The 16,208-nt window shown below is 32.0% G+C and overlaps 6 protein-coding genes across 6 annotated transcripts; 3 read left to right on the top strand and 3 right to left on the bottom strand. All coding sequences in view use genetic code 12, as the record gives it.

Moving 5' to 3' along the window:
• Positions 1-1,175: 1,175 nt before the first annotated feature.
• J8A68_000182 (MSM1) lies at positions 1,176-3,920 on the bottom strand (the record flags this gene model as incomplete). The annotated part of the gene is made up of 3 exons (XM_049405534.1): positions 1,176-1,947; positions 2,015-2,711; positions 3,170-3,920. 3 exons carry the CDS (start codon positions 3,918-3,920, stop codon positions 1,176-1,178), a joined length of 2,220 nt encoding a protein of 739 aa, XP_049266519.1.
• Positions 3,921-5,545: 1,625 nt separating this feature from the next.
• SRP101 (Signal recognition particle receptor subunit alpha) lies at positions 5,546-7,216 on the top strand (the record flags this gene model as incomplete). Its single annotated transcript, XM_049405523.1, has 1 exon — positions 5,546-7,216. The coding sequence occupies one exon, from the start codon at positions 5,546-5,548 to the stop codon at positions 7,214-7,216; it is 1,671 nt and encodes a 556-aa protein (XP_049266518.1).
• Positions 7,217-7,766: 550 nt separating this feature from the next.
• On the top strand, positions 7,767-11,180 carry PSD2 (phosphatidylserine decarboxylase 2; the record flags this gene model as incomplete). The annotated part of the gene is made up of 1 exon (XM_049405512.1): positions 7,767-11,180. One exon carries the CDS (start codon positions 7,767-7,769, stop codon positions 11,178-11,180), a length of 3,414 nt encoding a protein of 1,137 aa, XP_049266517.1.
• A 152-nt stretch (positions 11,181-11,332) lies between these two features.
• On the bottom strand, positions 11,333-11,578 carry J8A68_000179 (uncharacterized protein; the record flags this gene model as incomplete). The annotated part of the gene is made up of 1 exon (XM_049405501.1): positions 11,333-11,578. The coding sequence occupies one exon, from the start codon at positions 11,576-11,578 to the stop codon at positions 11,333-11,335; it is 246 nt and encodes an 81-aa protein (XP_049266516.1).
• Positions 11,579-12,341: 763 nt separating this feature from the next.
• On the bottom strand, positions 12,342-14,588 carry MES1 (methionine--tRNA ligase; the record flags this gene model as incomplete). The annotated part of the gene is made up of 1 exon (XM_049405490.1): positions 12,342-14,588. The coding sequence occupies one exon, from the start codon at positions 14,586-14,588 to the stop codon at positions 12,342-12,344; it is 2,247 nt and encodes a 748-aa protein (XP_049266515.1).
• A 162-nt stretch (positions 14,589-14,750) lies between these two features.
• Positions 14,751-16,151, top strand: J8A68_000177 (glutamyl-tRNA(Gln) amidotransferase subunit; the record flags this gene model as incomplete). Its single annotated transcript, XM_049405479.1, has 1 exon — positions 14,751-16,151. One exon carries the CDS (start codon positions 14,751-14,753, stop codon positions 16,149-16,151), a length of 1,401 nt encoding a protein of 466 aa, XP_049266514.1.
• Positions 16,152-16,208: the final 57 nt, after the last annotated feature.

Below are 16,208 nucleotides of genomic sequence, written 5' to 3'. Positions count from 1 at the left end.
GGAGATTACTTTCCATATGATTTGAAGCAATTTGGAGGAGGGTCGAAAATTAGCCGCCCACAGAAATTCCTGTTTGTAAACTTCTTTTTGTGTTTGTAAACTAGTGTTTGTAAACATCATAACCACAAAAGCAAAGATCGGGCACGGTTTTCAAATACCAATAAAATGAATAATACCGACAATGACATTCTCTACTTCATATGGAGCATTGGGCCAGATCTTAAGGTTCATATCAGAGGCTATGCTTGACTCAGGGGGTCAGCAAGTGCTCGTATATGAATACTTTCAAAAGAGGAGAAAGCACTTCTTCTTTCTTGCTATAATCCATATATTATCTAGATATAGACCAGTATAATCCAGAGATAAGTCTAGCTTACCTATACCAGCTGGGACTGTCGAATTAATTCCAATTTAGAAATTGGTCACATGATTTGGCTCACGTGCAAAATGTCACCTGATATTCACGTGCCATGTCACGCCCGCCCAATTCGTTAAGAGTTTTGGTTTCAGCTTGCAACGTTTTGGCGCAGTTAGTTAGATTTTTCACTGCTAAATGAGCTCAGGTTTTTTTGCAAAATAAGATCTAATGTTCGACACCATCATGTGCAAGATAGTATTTCTGTATGGAAATCGAGCTAAACTAGCCAAAATTATTAAACAGTGACTCATGTAAGCTTCATAAGAATGGAATATATATATAATACTTTGTTGTTCTACCGTTTCTGGGGCTCAAAATGGAGTTAATCAATTAAGCAACCTGGCTGACAATCATAATGTAAAACGCGTTTTGTACCCTTTCTGACGGTTATTGTGTACTTCGTGACAAGGTCTGATCCTCTACCTGGGGCTCCATCAAGGAATCTATATGCTGGTTTATAAATTCATTCTAGAATAATATCTAATGGTGTAACCAAAAGAAACGATATTAATGGGACCGCCAGAGGGACATGAAGTTGAATTGTTGCCAATTGAGAGAATAAATCAACACGAAAAGAATGTCTCTATTAAGGGCTAGGACCCTTTTTCTCGTTTATCTACAATTAGTTGTAGTTACACCTCTCAGGTCTCGAAGTCTGAAAAGATACCCACGTCAACAATCGGTATCACAAATCTAATGTGTGATCTGAATTTCATACAAGGCTTTTGAAAGTTCTATTCTATTTACAAGTTGAGATCTATTCAAGTTTAGTCAATGGATGTTGATGTAATTCTGCTTTATTAGCATCTTTACCATATGATAAATCTTTACCATATTTACCCCATTCAATATTACGCCTACTATTATCAACCAGCAATCTATCCAATATTTTACCAGAGATTTCAGGTATAACTGGTTGTATTAAGATAGAACATATTCTAGTAGCTTCTGTAGACAAGAAGACATAATAATTTATCAATGTTTTGTATTTTTCTAGTTTATCTGCTGATTCTTCTCCCTTCTTGATGAGTTTTACAAACTTCCATGGTTCCCCTTCTTGAAATACTTTATTCGCATCATCAATAATTGCCCACCAATGCTTAATAGCCCGATTATAATCAAATTCATTTTGGATTTGTTCGTCCATTATTCCATACAATTCATTCATCCCCGCTATTAACTTGTGTGTAACTTCAATCAACATTTCAAGTTCATCCCCCTCCTTATTAATCTCTCTAATTAAATCATCAATACCAATATCAAACTTCCCTTGTTGATAATATTCAATCAGTTCCATGATATCAAATTTATTGCCCCCAACTCTAGCAATCAATATGGTATATTTCTTCATCAACATGTCTCTGGATTCAACCATTAAATCTTGACTAAATTTAGAATCAAAACCAATATTTGAATTTCCCATCAAGAAAAACCTCATGGAATCAATCCCAACATATTCACTTAATTTGATTGGATCAACTACATTGCCTAAACTTTTACTCATCTTAACTCCATCACTTAACCAATGACTATGGACTATTACTTGTTTGGGTAATTCTATTTGGGCAGCCATTAAGAAAATTGGCCAATATATACAATGAAAACGGACGATATCTTTTCCGATTATGTGAGTTGGTGGCCAGATGTTTTCCCCTGGTAGAGTAATTGTTATTTGAATCCTGAGTGAATCCTTGAGGAAATTTGGATGCGGTTAGATAGTTTAATAATGCGTCGAACCAGACATAAATTTTCTGGGTAGGGTCATTGGGGACTTCAATTGACCATTTTAATCTAGTGGATGGACGAGAGATTGATAAATCTTCCAATTCATTTTCTTGGAGTTCTTTAACTACAGAATCATATTTCTCTTTTGGTTTAATGAAATTTGGATTCTGTTGTAAATGATTTAATAAATCTTGTTTAAATTTTGATAATTTAAAGAAATAATTCTCTTCTTGATACATAAACACTTCATTCCCAGTTTCAATTGAATATATTCTACCATCAGGTTTTTCAATAGTTCGACTTTTAGGATAAAAAGTTTCATCACTTACACAATATAATCCACTATGGGTTCCTTTATAAATATATCCTTTATCCATCATCAAATTCCAGAACCATTGAACTAATTCCACATGATCCTTATCAGTAGTTCTTATAAATCGATCATATTTAACATTTGCTAAATCAGCTAAAGATTTGAAATTTTGACTAACTTCATCCACTAATGATTTAGGATCAGTATTCAACTTTTCAGCAACAGATTGGATCTTAAGTCCATGTTCATCAGTACCTGTTAAGAAGTATGCTGATTTGGCTGGGTCGAGTTTATTCCATCGAGTGTAAGTATCTGCCAATACCATGGAATAAAGATGGCCAATATGGGGATTAGCATTGACATAAAAAATGGGAGTGGTTGTATAAACTGGTTTAGTTGAATAGAAACGAATACTTCTTCGAAGAAGAAGCAGAATCTGACTACTTCTTAGTTTATTCATAATTGCTTCAATTGTTCAATAGTTACGGAAGTGTAAAAAAGAGTAAAAAAGACGGAAATTGAAAAATTTAAATTATTTTTTTTTTTCATTTGAGAGTATGGAAATTAATATGGTTAATATATTCTATAAAAGGGTGTGGTTATACAGACTTTTCAACAAAGATTGCCATTAGAGCAAACACAGTATAAAACATACNGCTATACAGACTTTTCAACAAAGATTGCCATTAGAGCAAACACAGTATAAAACATACATAAAGGATAAGCAATCAATGGTCTAACATTATGTAATTTTAATACTGCAACAAAGAATCCACTAGCAGAATAAGTACACCATAATACGGCAATAATACTTAAACAATAACCTAATAAATTATCCAATGAAATAACAACCCCAAATACACTAATCAATACTAAAGGTAATAAGCAATATCCAATAACAGAAGCCGATCTTACTAAATCAATTGTAGTATCATTACTCATAAATTTAAATAAATAATGTAAACTTATTGTACCAAATAATCCAACTCCATAAATATAACCAAATTGTACTTTACCAGCAAATAATAATAAAGTACCAAACATTAATACAAATAATATAGGACCAGCTAAATCACTATCTGCCATTATATCACTATTAATATTTTGATTTAAAGGATTTAAAACAGTTAAGGTTTTTTGTTTTATATGTTGAAAATTTATTCCTAATTCTTCTAGTAATGGAGGTTCACCAGGATATCCACTGGTACCAAATGCTGCTAATAATCCACTAGTTAATTCTCCATTACCCATGGTCCCACTTATATCGAATTGAGATCCAAATCCATTATCCATATTGCCACCCATCATTGAACCACCCAAACCACCTCCCATAGTATTTGTTGCAGCAGGAGTATGCATTGATTGAGGTGAGTATGTATTTTGATTGGTTGAATAGTTTGATTGGTAGAACTGCATGTTTGGTGGATTGTTGCTGTTGTTATTTACTGGTTGATAGTATGCCATGGTGTGTAAGTGTATTGTCTATAAGTTACTTTGTGTATATTAAAAAGTTGTATTTGGATAAATTACTAAGAATTAAATGGTTGTAGGAATGAATAGATCAATCTTTTCTAAAATATGATTCTATTATTATAATTATAAATGACTTTTAGTTGAATCTATATTTCTGATTGAATTCAATAACGAAGAAGAAATGTAAACTATGAGTGAAATCGATCGTAGTAATTAAATTTGAATGTGAAAAAAAAAATATTTAATTGGGTCGTGTACTTTTTCCCAATTTTTAATTGAATTATTTGCAACCAATTAATTGGAGTGGTTGTACAGTTTTCACTACAAACATTGACAAATATACTTAAATCATTTATTCTATAAGATGTTTATAGTAACTTTTTAGAATATGTCAAATGAAAGGGATTTAGAAATCTATAACAAACCAAAGCGGATCTTGTAGAATACAGAGCCAAATTAAATCGTCTGAGACCTGTTGCAAAATCAACTAGATCGATGTATAGATGGTATAGCAGAGATATCACCATTGAACATAAGATTAAGATTGTTCTTTTTGAAATAGAAATTCATAACGATACGGTGATTTCTGACTGCAATTTTATTGATGTCCCAAATATGAATGAACGCTCTCAAAGTAACACATGTGATGTAACTCAGTTTAGAGTTAAGCAACTTGCGTGGAGTGAATTTTCAAGACTATGTTACATTGTATATAAGTATTTGGAATGCGGTGCCCTTTTTGATACTGATGTTGCTCATTATCATGAAAATAAGAAATTTAAGAAAGGCTAAGATGTCAAGTACAGTGTGAAACAAATGGTAAAGAAAGTCATATGAGAACTTTTAATGTGTATTCAAACAACAAGCGACGGAAGCCTTTAAGTACTACTCATGCGAGTAAGCTCAATACATTTATCTAAAAGTAATCTAAGCAACAATGTTTTAAACTACCGTGGTAATTACATAAGATTTAACAACGAATTATTGCAAAATTTCTACGAAAACCCACACAAATTAATATCCACCTATTTTTATTAGCCAACCTCTCATTATTACTAGACATAAACAAACTTCAATCAATATACTTTTCATATATATCTTCAAAATCCCAATAATCCCCGGAGAAACGCGTCAAAAATGGGAAAATCCAAATCATATCCGGGTGACCCCAAATTTTCAAAAGTCAGAAAAACCAGTCACAGTGGCCGAGTGGTTAAGGCGACGCCCTGCTATTAAGCGGTTCAGGCGTTGGGATTTTCCTTCGCAGGTTCGAATCCTGTCTGTGACGCCATTTCCTTTCTTTTTGCATTTTTTGTACTTGATATAATTAAATGAATGTGTTAATTAATTAATTTAATTAGATTTCATAAGAATTGAATGGAAAGAGAGTGACTAAGAAGGTGTCGTCATTTACTACGAGTAAGGAATTTTAAGTTTAAAGAGAAAATTGATTTTTTTCTTTTTTTTTTTTTTAATTTTATTTATTTGATTGTTTAATTTTCCAAGTCATTCAATTTAAATATTGTTCAATCAATAAGTTTCTTATAGAAAGACTTAATAAAGACTTAAATAAAAGTAATAATTAGTAATATCTTAACAATTGATAGGAAAGGAACATGTCACAATCACTTATAATATTTGATACATCAGGTAAAGTCTATTATCAATATAATAATAAGATTAATCCATTTAATGAATTTATTTCATCAATTGTTAATGAAACTCAATTAATTGAATTAGATGTCAATTATTTAACTAAAGTCATTAATAATAAACGATTTTATAGTTATAAAAAGGCTAATGTTTATATTGCTTTATATTTTGATGCTATTACAACTTTAGATAGTGAAAAGATTAAACAATCTTTCTTAGAAATGTTAAAAGTATTTAATAAATTAAAACAAGAAGATGATAATGATGAAGGTAATAATAAATTAAAAGGGATATTAGATTATCAATTCAATCAATTGATGAAATTGAAACAACAAGAAGTAGCTACTCCTACCAGTGTTATAGATAGTGCTAATACTAGTGGAACTGTTACTCCAAGAAGAGGTGCCATGGCAGCTGCAGCAGCAGCAGCTCATAAAGGATCATCTAAAAAGAAGATGAGAAAATGGGATGGTGAAGAAATGGTTGATTATTCAGACGATCAAGCGACTGCTTTAGATTATTCTAAATTAAATAATAATCAAAGTAATGACAATCTTACTTCCAAATCAGAACAAATGAAAATTGATGATGATGCATTTATTAAAGATAATGGATTGGTATTAGTTAATGAATTAAATGAAATCTTAAATGAATCAGATGAGGAAGATGACCAAACTACACAACAACAACAAGAATCAACTAAAGTATCAGGATTCTTTTCCAAGATTACATCATATTTAGGTGGTTCAATTAATTTAGAAGATGTTTCAAAGCAATTTAATGATCATTTAATTTCCAAGAATATTGCTCCACAAACTTCAAGAATTATAATTGAAAAGATTAAATCAAAATTATCAAATCAAAAACATATAACATTAGCAATTTATAAACAAACTTTAATTGAAGAATTAACTAAAATCTTAACACCAAATGTTTCAACAGATTTATTACATGATATTAAACGAAGGTCAATTCCTGGTAGTAGACCATATGTTATATCAGTAGTTGGAGTTAATGGAGTTGGCAAATCAACTAATTTAGCTAAATTAGCTTATTGGTTTTTACAAAATAATTTAAATGTATTAATTTGTGCATGTGATACATTTAGATCAGGAGCGGTTGAACAATTAAAAGTTCATGTTAATAATTTAACTAAATTAAATGAATCATCAACAACTACAACTTCAAAAATTGATATTTTTGAAAAAGGTTATGGAAGTGGTGATCATGTTGTTCAAACTGCAAAATCAGCCATTGAATATGCTGAAGCTAATCAATTTCAAATTGTATTGATTGATACTGCCGGTAGAACTCATTCAAATACTAAATTAATGGCTCCATTAAAGAAATTTGGTGATGCTGCAAATCCAGATAAGATTATCATGGTTGGTGAAGCTCTTGTTGGTACTGATTCAGTTGAACAAGCTATAAATTTTAATAACGCATTTGGTAATAAGAGAAATTTGGATTTCTTTATAATATCAAAAGTTGATACTGTTGGTGATTTAGTTGGAGCAATGATTAATATGGTAATGGCTACTAAAGTACCGATATTATTTGTTGGTACTGGTCAAACTTATACTGATATTAAGAGATTAAGTGTTAAACAAGTGGTTGAAATGTTAATGAGATAGTCATGACTACTACTATTACATGTACCATATAATGATGTACAGTATCTTTTAGATAGTCTATAGTGTATTGCGCGTATACATATGATAATAATAATAATAATAATATTCACATACATTTGGATGAAAAGTATTCTAGAAGAAGTCTATTGAACGATCATGATAATAAAGGGGTGATATGATATGTTTCGTATCTGTTGTATATCATTTAGACGCACGTGTATGTTCTATTATAGTATGGGGGAATATGTATCGTTGTGGGACTAACATCGTATGACGTCATAGTTATCGTATTCTAATAATAGTAAGATATGAAATGAGTGTAAAGTGTAAAAATCATAAGATACGCAAGACAATTAAACTGCAAAATTATACTTGAAAACTCAAATCATCACCTACTTACTTTTATAAACCATTACAATCCATCCAATTTTATAGTTTATCACTTTACTTTCATTTCTTCTTCAAGGTATAAGCAACAGATCATTCATCTACTTAGAAATCCCTCCCACCTAACACTACTACAATACACTCGCCGCCACACAATTATTACATGAAATTTTCCAAATCATCTAAAATCAATGGTAATAATGGTACCACCACTACCACCACCGATAATCTACTGCAGCCGCAATTACCTCCACAACCTCCTAGAAATCGTCTATATCTAAAGATAAACGCATTTAGGGCAGCTGATTTAGCACCATCTCCTAATAACAATACAGAACAACTGTTATCACTTCCACCTTCAGGTCATCAACACAGCCACCATCATAAACGAAGTTTAAATCCAATTCTTATTGCTCAAATCAACCAAACTCAGAAATGCTCATCTAAAAAGACAAATACAAATCAACCTAGTTGGGATGATACTTTATTATTACCTTTAAAGCATAATGGATATTCACAATTATTGATATTATCAGTTTGGGATAAACATAAACGATCTAAAAATTATTTAGGAGAAGTAAGATTATCTCTTGTTGATTTATTCAAGAAACAACAACAATTTGAAAGTAAGACTGAAATGAAATGGTATAAATTATATTCAAATAGAAATGCTCATGCTTTTGTAACTGGTTCAATTTTGGTATCGTTTGAATTGGTGGTTAAAAAGACAAAAAAAGACAAGAGAACAGAGTCACAAGTGTCATCAAATGGATTGGAAAATAGAACTAAGAAACTCAGTATTAGTAGTGAATCATCTACCAAAGAACCAGAGTCATTTTTAGATCATTGGTATAATTCATTGATATATCGAGATATAAATCCCAATTCCTTAAAACCAGATGAACAAGGTTTCTACCCAGATGCAATAGATGGTGCATTGGATCAAGTCATATCAGATATAGAATCCCTGATTGAAGAAACCCCAGCAGACAACAACAATGATGTAATCCCAAGTTCAGGTAGTTTCATAAGTATAACCACTGCGGATCGTAGATTGTTAGGACTGTTATCAGATATGAATTCTTCAGATGCTGCATCTTTTCTATCTACGGATGCTGAAATCCTTGCAACTGAAAGTGATTATAGCTCAATGGGCCCCAATGATCCATATAATCAAGATAAACCACCCCATCCAAAATCAAGAAGACTTCGGAAATTAAAATTAAAAGCTAAAAATAAATTCATTAATAATAAATTTGAATTAAGTAAACGATCGGTACTTGGGGTTGTATTTATTGAAATTATTTCATGTCTGGATTTACCTCCAATGAAAAACTTAACTAGAACTACATTTGATATGGACCCGTTTGTAGTGGCAACATTTGGTAAAAAGACTTTTAGAACAAGTTGGCAAAGACATACTCTAAATCCAACATTTAATGAAAGAGTTGCTTTTGAAATGTTACCTCATGAAAGTAATTATAGTATTCAATTCTCGGTATTAGATAAAGATCGATTTTCATTTCATGATAAAGTTGCTTCTATTTCATTACCATTACGTGAATTAACTGAATATGCTACCGTACAACCAATGGTACATTCCAGTGGTCCAAGCTTGGATCTATTTAAGAATTATTATACTAATACTAGTAATTCAGCTTCAAATGAAGGGTTTACAACTGCTCATGAATCACCACTGAACTTATCGGTAAGAATTATCGATGATGATAATTTAATTAAAAAAACAGTCAAGAAGAAACGATTTAGTATTAAGAAGAAGAAAATTATTGATTCATATGTTGATACTTCGAAATTTAGAGTTATGTCCCTAGCATTAGATTTGGCCGATGTGAAATATTTAGGGAAATATAAACCAGAATTAAAAATTAGAATTCGATTTGAAACTTATCATGATTTAAGAAGGAAATTTTGGCGAGTATTGTTGGAGCAATATAATTTAAATGATAATGGTGATGATACTTATGATTATTTTGAATTAATTTCATTGTTGGATACGCTAGGGTGTACAAATAGTGATGACCTTGTGAATGAGTTTTATAAGAATTTGGATAAACTGATTTGGGGAGGTGATTTACTTTCACATGATGAAATTATTGATTCATTAGAGAATTATGTAAATAAGGGGGGTTCAAATAATGAAAAGATTTTTGAATTTGAAACATGTCCAATATGTAATAAAAAACGAATTGGAAAGAAACAAGATTTGGATATAGTCACTCATTTTGCAATCTGTGCATCAAAAGATTGGAGCATTGTTAATAAACTATTAGTATCTTCATTTGTTTCTCCTCATCAAGCAACAAAGAAATGGTTCACTAAAGTATTTATTAAATTAACATATGGGAAATATACCCTTGGTGGGAACTCAGCAAATATTTTAGTTCAAGATAGAATGACAGGTATAATATTAGAAGAGAAAATGGGAGTATACGTTCGATTAGGGATTCGATTACTTTATAAAGGATTAGATAAAGCCCGTACTAAAAGAGTCAGGATCTTACTTCGAAAATTAAGTTTCCGCCAAGGTTTAAAATTCGATCAACCACAACTGAAGGCTGATATTGCTTCATTTATAAAATTTCATAAATTAAATTTGGATGATTGTATGATTGAAGATCCAAATGAATTCTCCACATTTAATGAATTCTTTTATAGGAAGTTAAAACCTGGAGCTCGTATAATTGAAGATTCACAAAATCCAAAAATTGTCCTGTCACCAGCTGATTGTCGATGTGCTGTGTTTGATACTGTTTCTTCAGCAACTCAACTCTGGATCAAGGGGAAGAATTTCTCAATTGCAAAATTATTCAATGGGGATCTTTCTTCTAGCGGTGGTTACGATTTATCTGATTTTTATAAACCCGAAGCATGTTCTTTGGGAATTTTCAGATTGGCACCTCAAGATTATCATCGATTTCATTCTCCCGTGTCAGGTAAAATTGGGAAAATCAAACTTATAGAAGGGGAATATTATACAGTGAACCCCATGGCTATTAGGTCAGAATTGGATGTTTTTGGGGAGAATATAAGATCAATTATCCCAATTGAAACTGAACATTTTGGAACCGTCATTATGGTTGCTGTAGGAGCAATGATGGTTGGATCAATTATTCTAAGTGTGAAAGAAGGAGACGCAATTCATCGTGGTGATGAAGTTGGATATTTTAAATTTGGAGGTTCTACTATAGTTTTATTATTTGAAAAGAAATTATTTGAATTTGATCAAGATTTAATAACAAATTCAAAAGTATGCGTTGAAACTTTGGTTAGAGTTGGACAAAGTGTTGGTCATTCACCTAATATTGGTGAATTTAAACGAGATCATATTGAATTTAGACATCTTAGTGTTGGAACAAAACTTAAATTAATTCGTCTGTTAACTGGAGGTGATTTGAATGATCAAAGTCAAGTTAGTAATTGGGAAGCGTCTCAAGTTAGTAGGGAATTCAAACTGGAATATCTTCAGCAACAACCTTCTGAATCATCTTATGATGATTATGATGATGATGAATCATTTGATGAAGAGGGACTGGTTGAGGAAGAAGAAGACGAATAGACTTTAACCTTCTAGAATGACTTTTATTAATAATAATATAAATATACAATACAACCTATATACATATATACCAGATATACATATATATTCACTTCCATGTCTCTATTTTCCCATTACGCCTTGTAGTTTTAACCCTAATTTGAATAATTTGTTTATACTTGTTGATGATTGACAAAGCTTGCAGGACGATACATATCCTCTTCTTTAAATCCATTATCTTCTTGTAAATGACGTACAGTCCAACCAACATATTCAACTTCTTGTTGAATATAATGAATCTCTTTTAAGAAATTTGGATCAACCATATATGGAATAATTACAAATTTAGCAACTATAGGAGGAACAATAAATCCAGCTAATAATCCTTTAAAAAGTCCAGTTGATAAGAATGATGACATTGTGTGTATTTGTTAATTATGCTATAGCATGTACTGGTAAGTAAATGAGTGTAGTGTATGTTCTTATAAATCAGGTGGTTTTTTTAGAATTTGCCCAAGGCTTATTTGATTGCCCTTTTATACTTTTCCCGGGGGAGACTCATTTTTTTCGCACCCCCCGTTTTTCACCGGACACATTTTTTTTTAAATTTTATTTTTTATAAAAACTAAAAATAATTATTTAGTCCCTGAATGCAACTTCGTAAATATGTACAATTCCAAAATCAACCTCGGAGTTATTCCGACGAATAGATCCACATATACCTTTCAATTGGTTATAAACGTGTTACTATCATTCAAAGCTACTTTTTAGTATAATTACATCTAGAAATAGAGTGACGTCATCGGCCCCCCCTCCCCCCCACAAATTCAGAAGGCAATGACTTCGGAATCCATTATTGAAAAGTGACACGTCCTCCTTTCCATTAAATTTATACCAAATCTTTGATAGAACCTTCTCGACAATCTTATGAAAAATAAATAGGTAGATCCATTATCTGGGGTAAACAAAGGGGATGTACTTCCTAATTCGGCAAGGTGAGGAAAACTTACACATTCTTAAACAATCAAAAATTCTATCAAAAAATAAAGAGATCAATTGTTTGCCACCTTCAACCCCACTTATGACCGCGGTTATTACATAGGCTGATTGACTTGACGTATATCCGAATGAGTGGCGTTGTATATATTACTTAAGTATAAATTTATAAAATCTAAATTGTATCTATTTTTGTTGAGCACCTCCATATGCATTTCTCCATTCTTGAATCTTCTTTTCATCAATTCTAGTAAACAAATATTGTGCTTTACCAATATTATGACCTGGTTCAATAACTAATTCAAACTTATTAGTAATTGACAAAGCAGGAGCATTCAATATCTCATCAATCTTAATGGTAGTTTCTGGCATAAATGGATAAATAATTGCACTAACCAAATAAACTAAATTCAATGCAACAGCAACAACTGCATCCGATTTATCTGGTTGATTGGCGTATAAGCTATTATCTAATTTATTATCTTGTAAGAATTGATTACCACGAGATGAAATTGCCATAGCTAATTCTAAACCCTTTCTAAGACTAACATCTTCCATACATTGAATATAATGACTCAATAATTCATTAATTTCAGATTCAAAAGTTTCATAATCAGGGATATTCTTGACATCAAATTCAGGAATGACACCATTATATTTCGCAATAGCAAATTTAACAATTCTATTCACGAAATTACCAAGATTGGCTAATAATTCTGAATTATTCCTAGTAACAAATTCATCCCAAGAGAAATGAGAATCGGAAGATTCCGGTCTAACAGAAGCCAAATAATATCTCCAAACTGATGCATTAACTCCAGTTTCTTTAGCATTATTACCAAAAACACCAACTCCTCTTGATTTAGAGAATTTACCACCTTCATATTGTAAATATTCAGTAGTATTTAAATGATGTAATTTAGTCCATACATCACCAGTACCAATTTGAGTAGCTGGGAAAACAACTGTATGGAATGGAACATTGTCCTTACCCATAAATTGATATAAATCAACATGTTCTGGATTTCTCCACCATTTCTTCCAATCATCAAGATTTTTATCCTTGAAATAATTAGCAGTAATAGAAACATATCCAATAGTAGCATCAAACCAAACATATAAAACCTTTTCATCGTATCCTTCTAAAGGAACAGGAGTACCCCAAATCAAATCCCTGGTGATACATCTAGGTTCTAAACCTTGTTTGAGCCAGGAGTTGGTAATGGTTCTAGAATTCTTAGACCAATGCCCCTTTTCAGAAGATTCAGCAACCCATTTTGCCAATGGTTCTTCCAATTCATTCAACTTAAGATAAATATGAGTTGATTCTTTTACAATTGGAGTAGCACCATCAACTTTACAACGTGGTTGAATTAATTCTAATGGATCTAATAAATTACCACATTTATCACATTGATCCCCTCTTGCATCTTCATATGCACATTTTGGACATGTACCTTCAACAAATCTATCAGCTAAGAACGATTTATGTTGTTCACAATATAATTGCTCAGTAGTCTTTTCTTCCAAATAGTTCCCCTTATGTAATTTAAGGAAAATATCTTGAGCTATTTCGGTTTGTAATGGAGTTGTAGTTCTTCCAAAATAATCAAATCCAATATCAAACCAATCATATACATCTTTATGGATCTTATGATACTTATCACACAATTGTTGTGGAGTCAAATTTTCTTCTAATGCTTTAGTTTCAGTAGCAGTACCATATTCATCAGTACCACAGATATATAAACAATTATAGTTTCTATTCTTGGCGTAACGAGCATAGATATCAGCCGACAAGACAGATCCAACAATATTACCCAAATGAGGGACATTGTTAACATAAGGTAAAGCAGAAGTAATCAAGATGTTTCTTTCATTTTCCTTTGGAACAATACTATCACTTTGCTTCTTAACTAAATGACCAACATGAATCTTTTGGGCTCCAGTGTTGACTTCCTTTTCTCTTTCAACCTTGGTAATGGCAAGTGCATCTTTAATACCAGCAGCTACCTCTGGTAATTCAGAAAATTCCTTAAACCAGACATTTTCTTGAGAATCTTTAAATTTAGGATATAAACCAGCAAATACGATAATTTGGGTTACATTTAATTCTGGTTTCTCGAAATTGAATGGAATTTCTATAGTTGAATACTTTTCTCTCTTATTAGATTTAGCACATTTATATAATTCGGTTTCTTCAAATTTTATAGCATCACTTGATTCGAAATTATCAGCAAGATATTTTACAATTGCATTTGCTTCAATTAATTCAAAACCATTGGTCTTATCTTTCAAACTGAATCCAGAATCTTCATTTAATTTAACTTGTAAATTAGGTTGGAATGCTTTCACTGCGATAGATACTTTTAAATTGTTAACTAATGCCAACAAGGAGCATTCCTTAGCTCCAAAGATTTCTAAGCTTGACATTTTTGGATGATGGTTCTTATAAGATGGATTAAAGGTTAGTCATAATGAAAATGAAAAATTTTCTTCAGTTTGGTGGTTTGAAAAAAAAAATGGAGTCATTCAAAACCTCACTGAATAATCATATAATGTACAAAGTGATAGCTGACCAAGCCCCATTAATAGATGAAATTTCCCATACGACAGACAAGCAGCCATATCGGTAGGAGATTTACAAGTTCGGTAACCAAAGATCTTTCTAATGACCCTTGGAACAGTATAATTAGCCCATGTACGGTAGAACCTATAACACCAGGTATCTTGTCAGGATCATCATACATATGTAAAGATAACATAGTTACGAAAAATTCTTATACTACAGCAGCTTCAAAATCTCTTATAGATTATAATTCCCCATTTGATGCTACCGTTGTGAAAATCTTGCTGACCAATGGCCTGAAATTAATCGGGAAATCCAATCTTGATGAATTTGGAATGGGATCATCAAATACGAATTCCCATTTTGGACCAGCATTAAATCCAATGTATTCAACAGAATCGGGACAATCTCATATACCGGGTGGATCATCAGGTGGATCAGCAGCTGCAGTTGCAGCTGGGTTGGCTTCGTTTGCATTAGGTACTGACACAGGAGGTTCTGTTAGATTGCCTGCAAGCTATTGTGGAGTAGTTGGGTTCAAACCTACATATGGAAGGATATCCCGTTGGGGAGTCATTCCGTATGCACAGACATTGGATACTATTGGAATAATATCTAAAGAAGTCAACGTTATAACAAAAGTATTTGGAGTACTTGATGTTTATGATTCAAAAGACCCTACCAGCTTGCCTCAACCAGTTAGAGATTCAATTATACACACCATTAAAGAGAAATTGGTAATTGGGATTCCACAAGAGTTTGTGATTGAAGAATTATCACCTGAGATTAGAAATGCATGGGCTACCACTTTGTCAAAATTAGTAGAATTGGGTCATACACTTAAGTCAATTTCCATAAAGGGGATAAAGACAGCTTTACCTGCCTATTATACTTTAGCAACTGCTGAAGCATCATCCAATTTATCGAGATATGATGGAGTGAGATACGGTTATTCATCAGGAACTCTTTCGGAGTTTATAGCTTCGAATAGAACCGAATCATTGGGCCAAGAAGTTCAAAGAAGAATAATTCTTGGGAACTACACTCTTTCTTCCGATTCAGGAGATCATTACTTACAGGCCACCAAAGTGAGAGAGGAATTAGTGCAAGAATTCTCGAACGTATTCAATAATGGGCATGCTCTTTTTGAAAAAAGACCTGTGACAGTAAAAGACGGATGTGATTTAATAATTTCGCCCACTTCAATTGGCATTGCTCCAAAAATAGATGATTTTTTGAAGGATGATAAATCTAATTTCTTAAACAGTTATGTTAATGACATTTTAACAGTGCCTGCTTCATTGGCTGGTATTCCGGCGTTGTCCTTACCTTGTGGAGGTGTTGGTATTCAGCTCATGGCACAGTTTGGAGATGACCATTTAGTTTTGAATGTTGCTTCCCAAATCTTGAAAGAGAAATACATATAGCTTAAATCTACTCAAATTCATAGATATCTATAACATGCTTGTACAAAAAATGAATAT

The sequence above is a fragment of the Hemisphaericaspora subhashii genome (genome assembly GCF_019202705.1).
Source record: "Hemisphaericaspora subhashii strain CBS 10753 chromosome Unknown scaffold142, whole genome shotgun sequence".
NCBI lineage: Eukaryota > Fungi > Ascomycota > Pichiomycetes > Serinales > Debaryomycetaceae > Hemisphaericaspora > Hemisphaericaspora subhashii.
The sequence above is the reverse complement of the archived record's forward strand: the minus strand, read 5'-3'. Positions and strand labels throughout refer to the sequence as shown.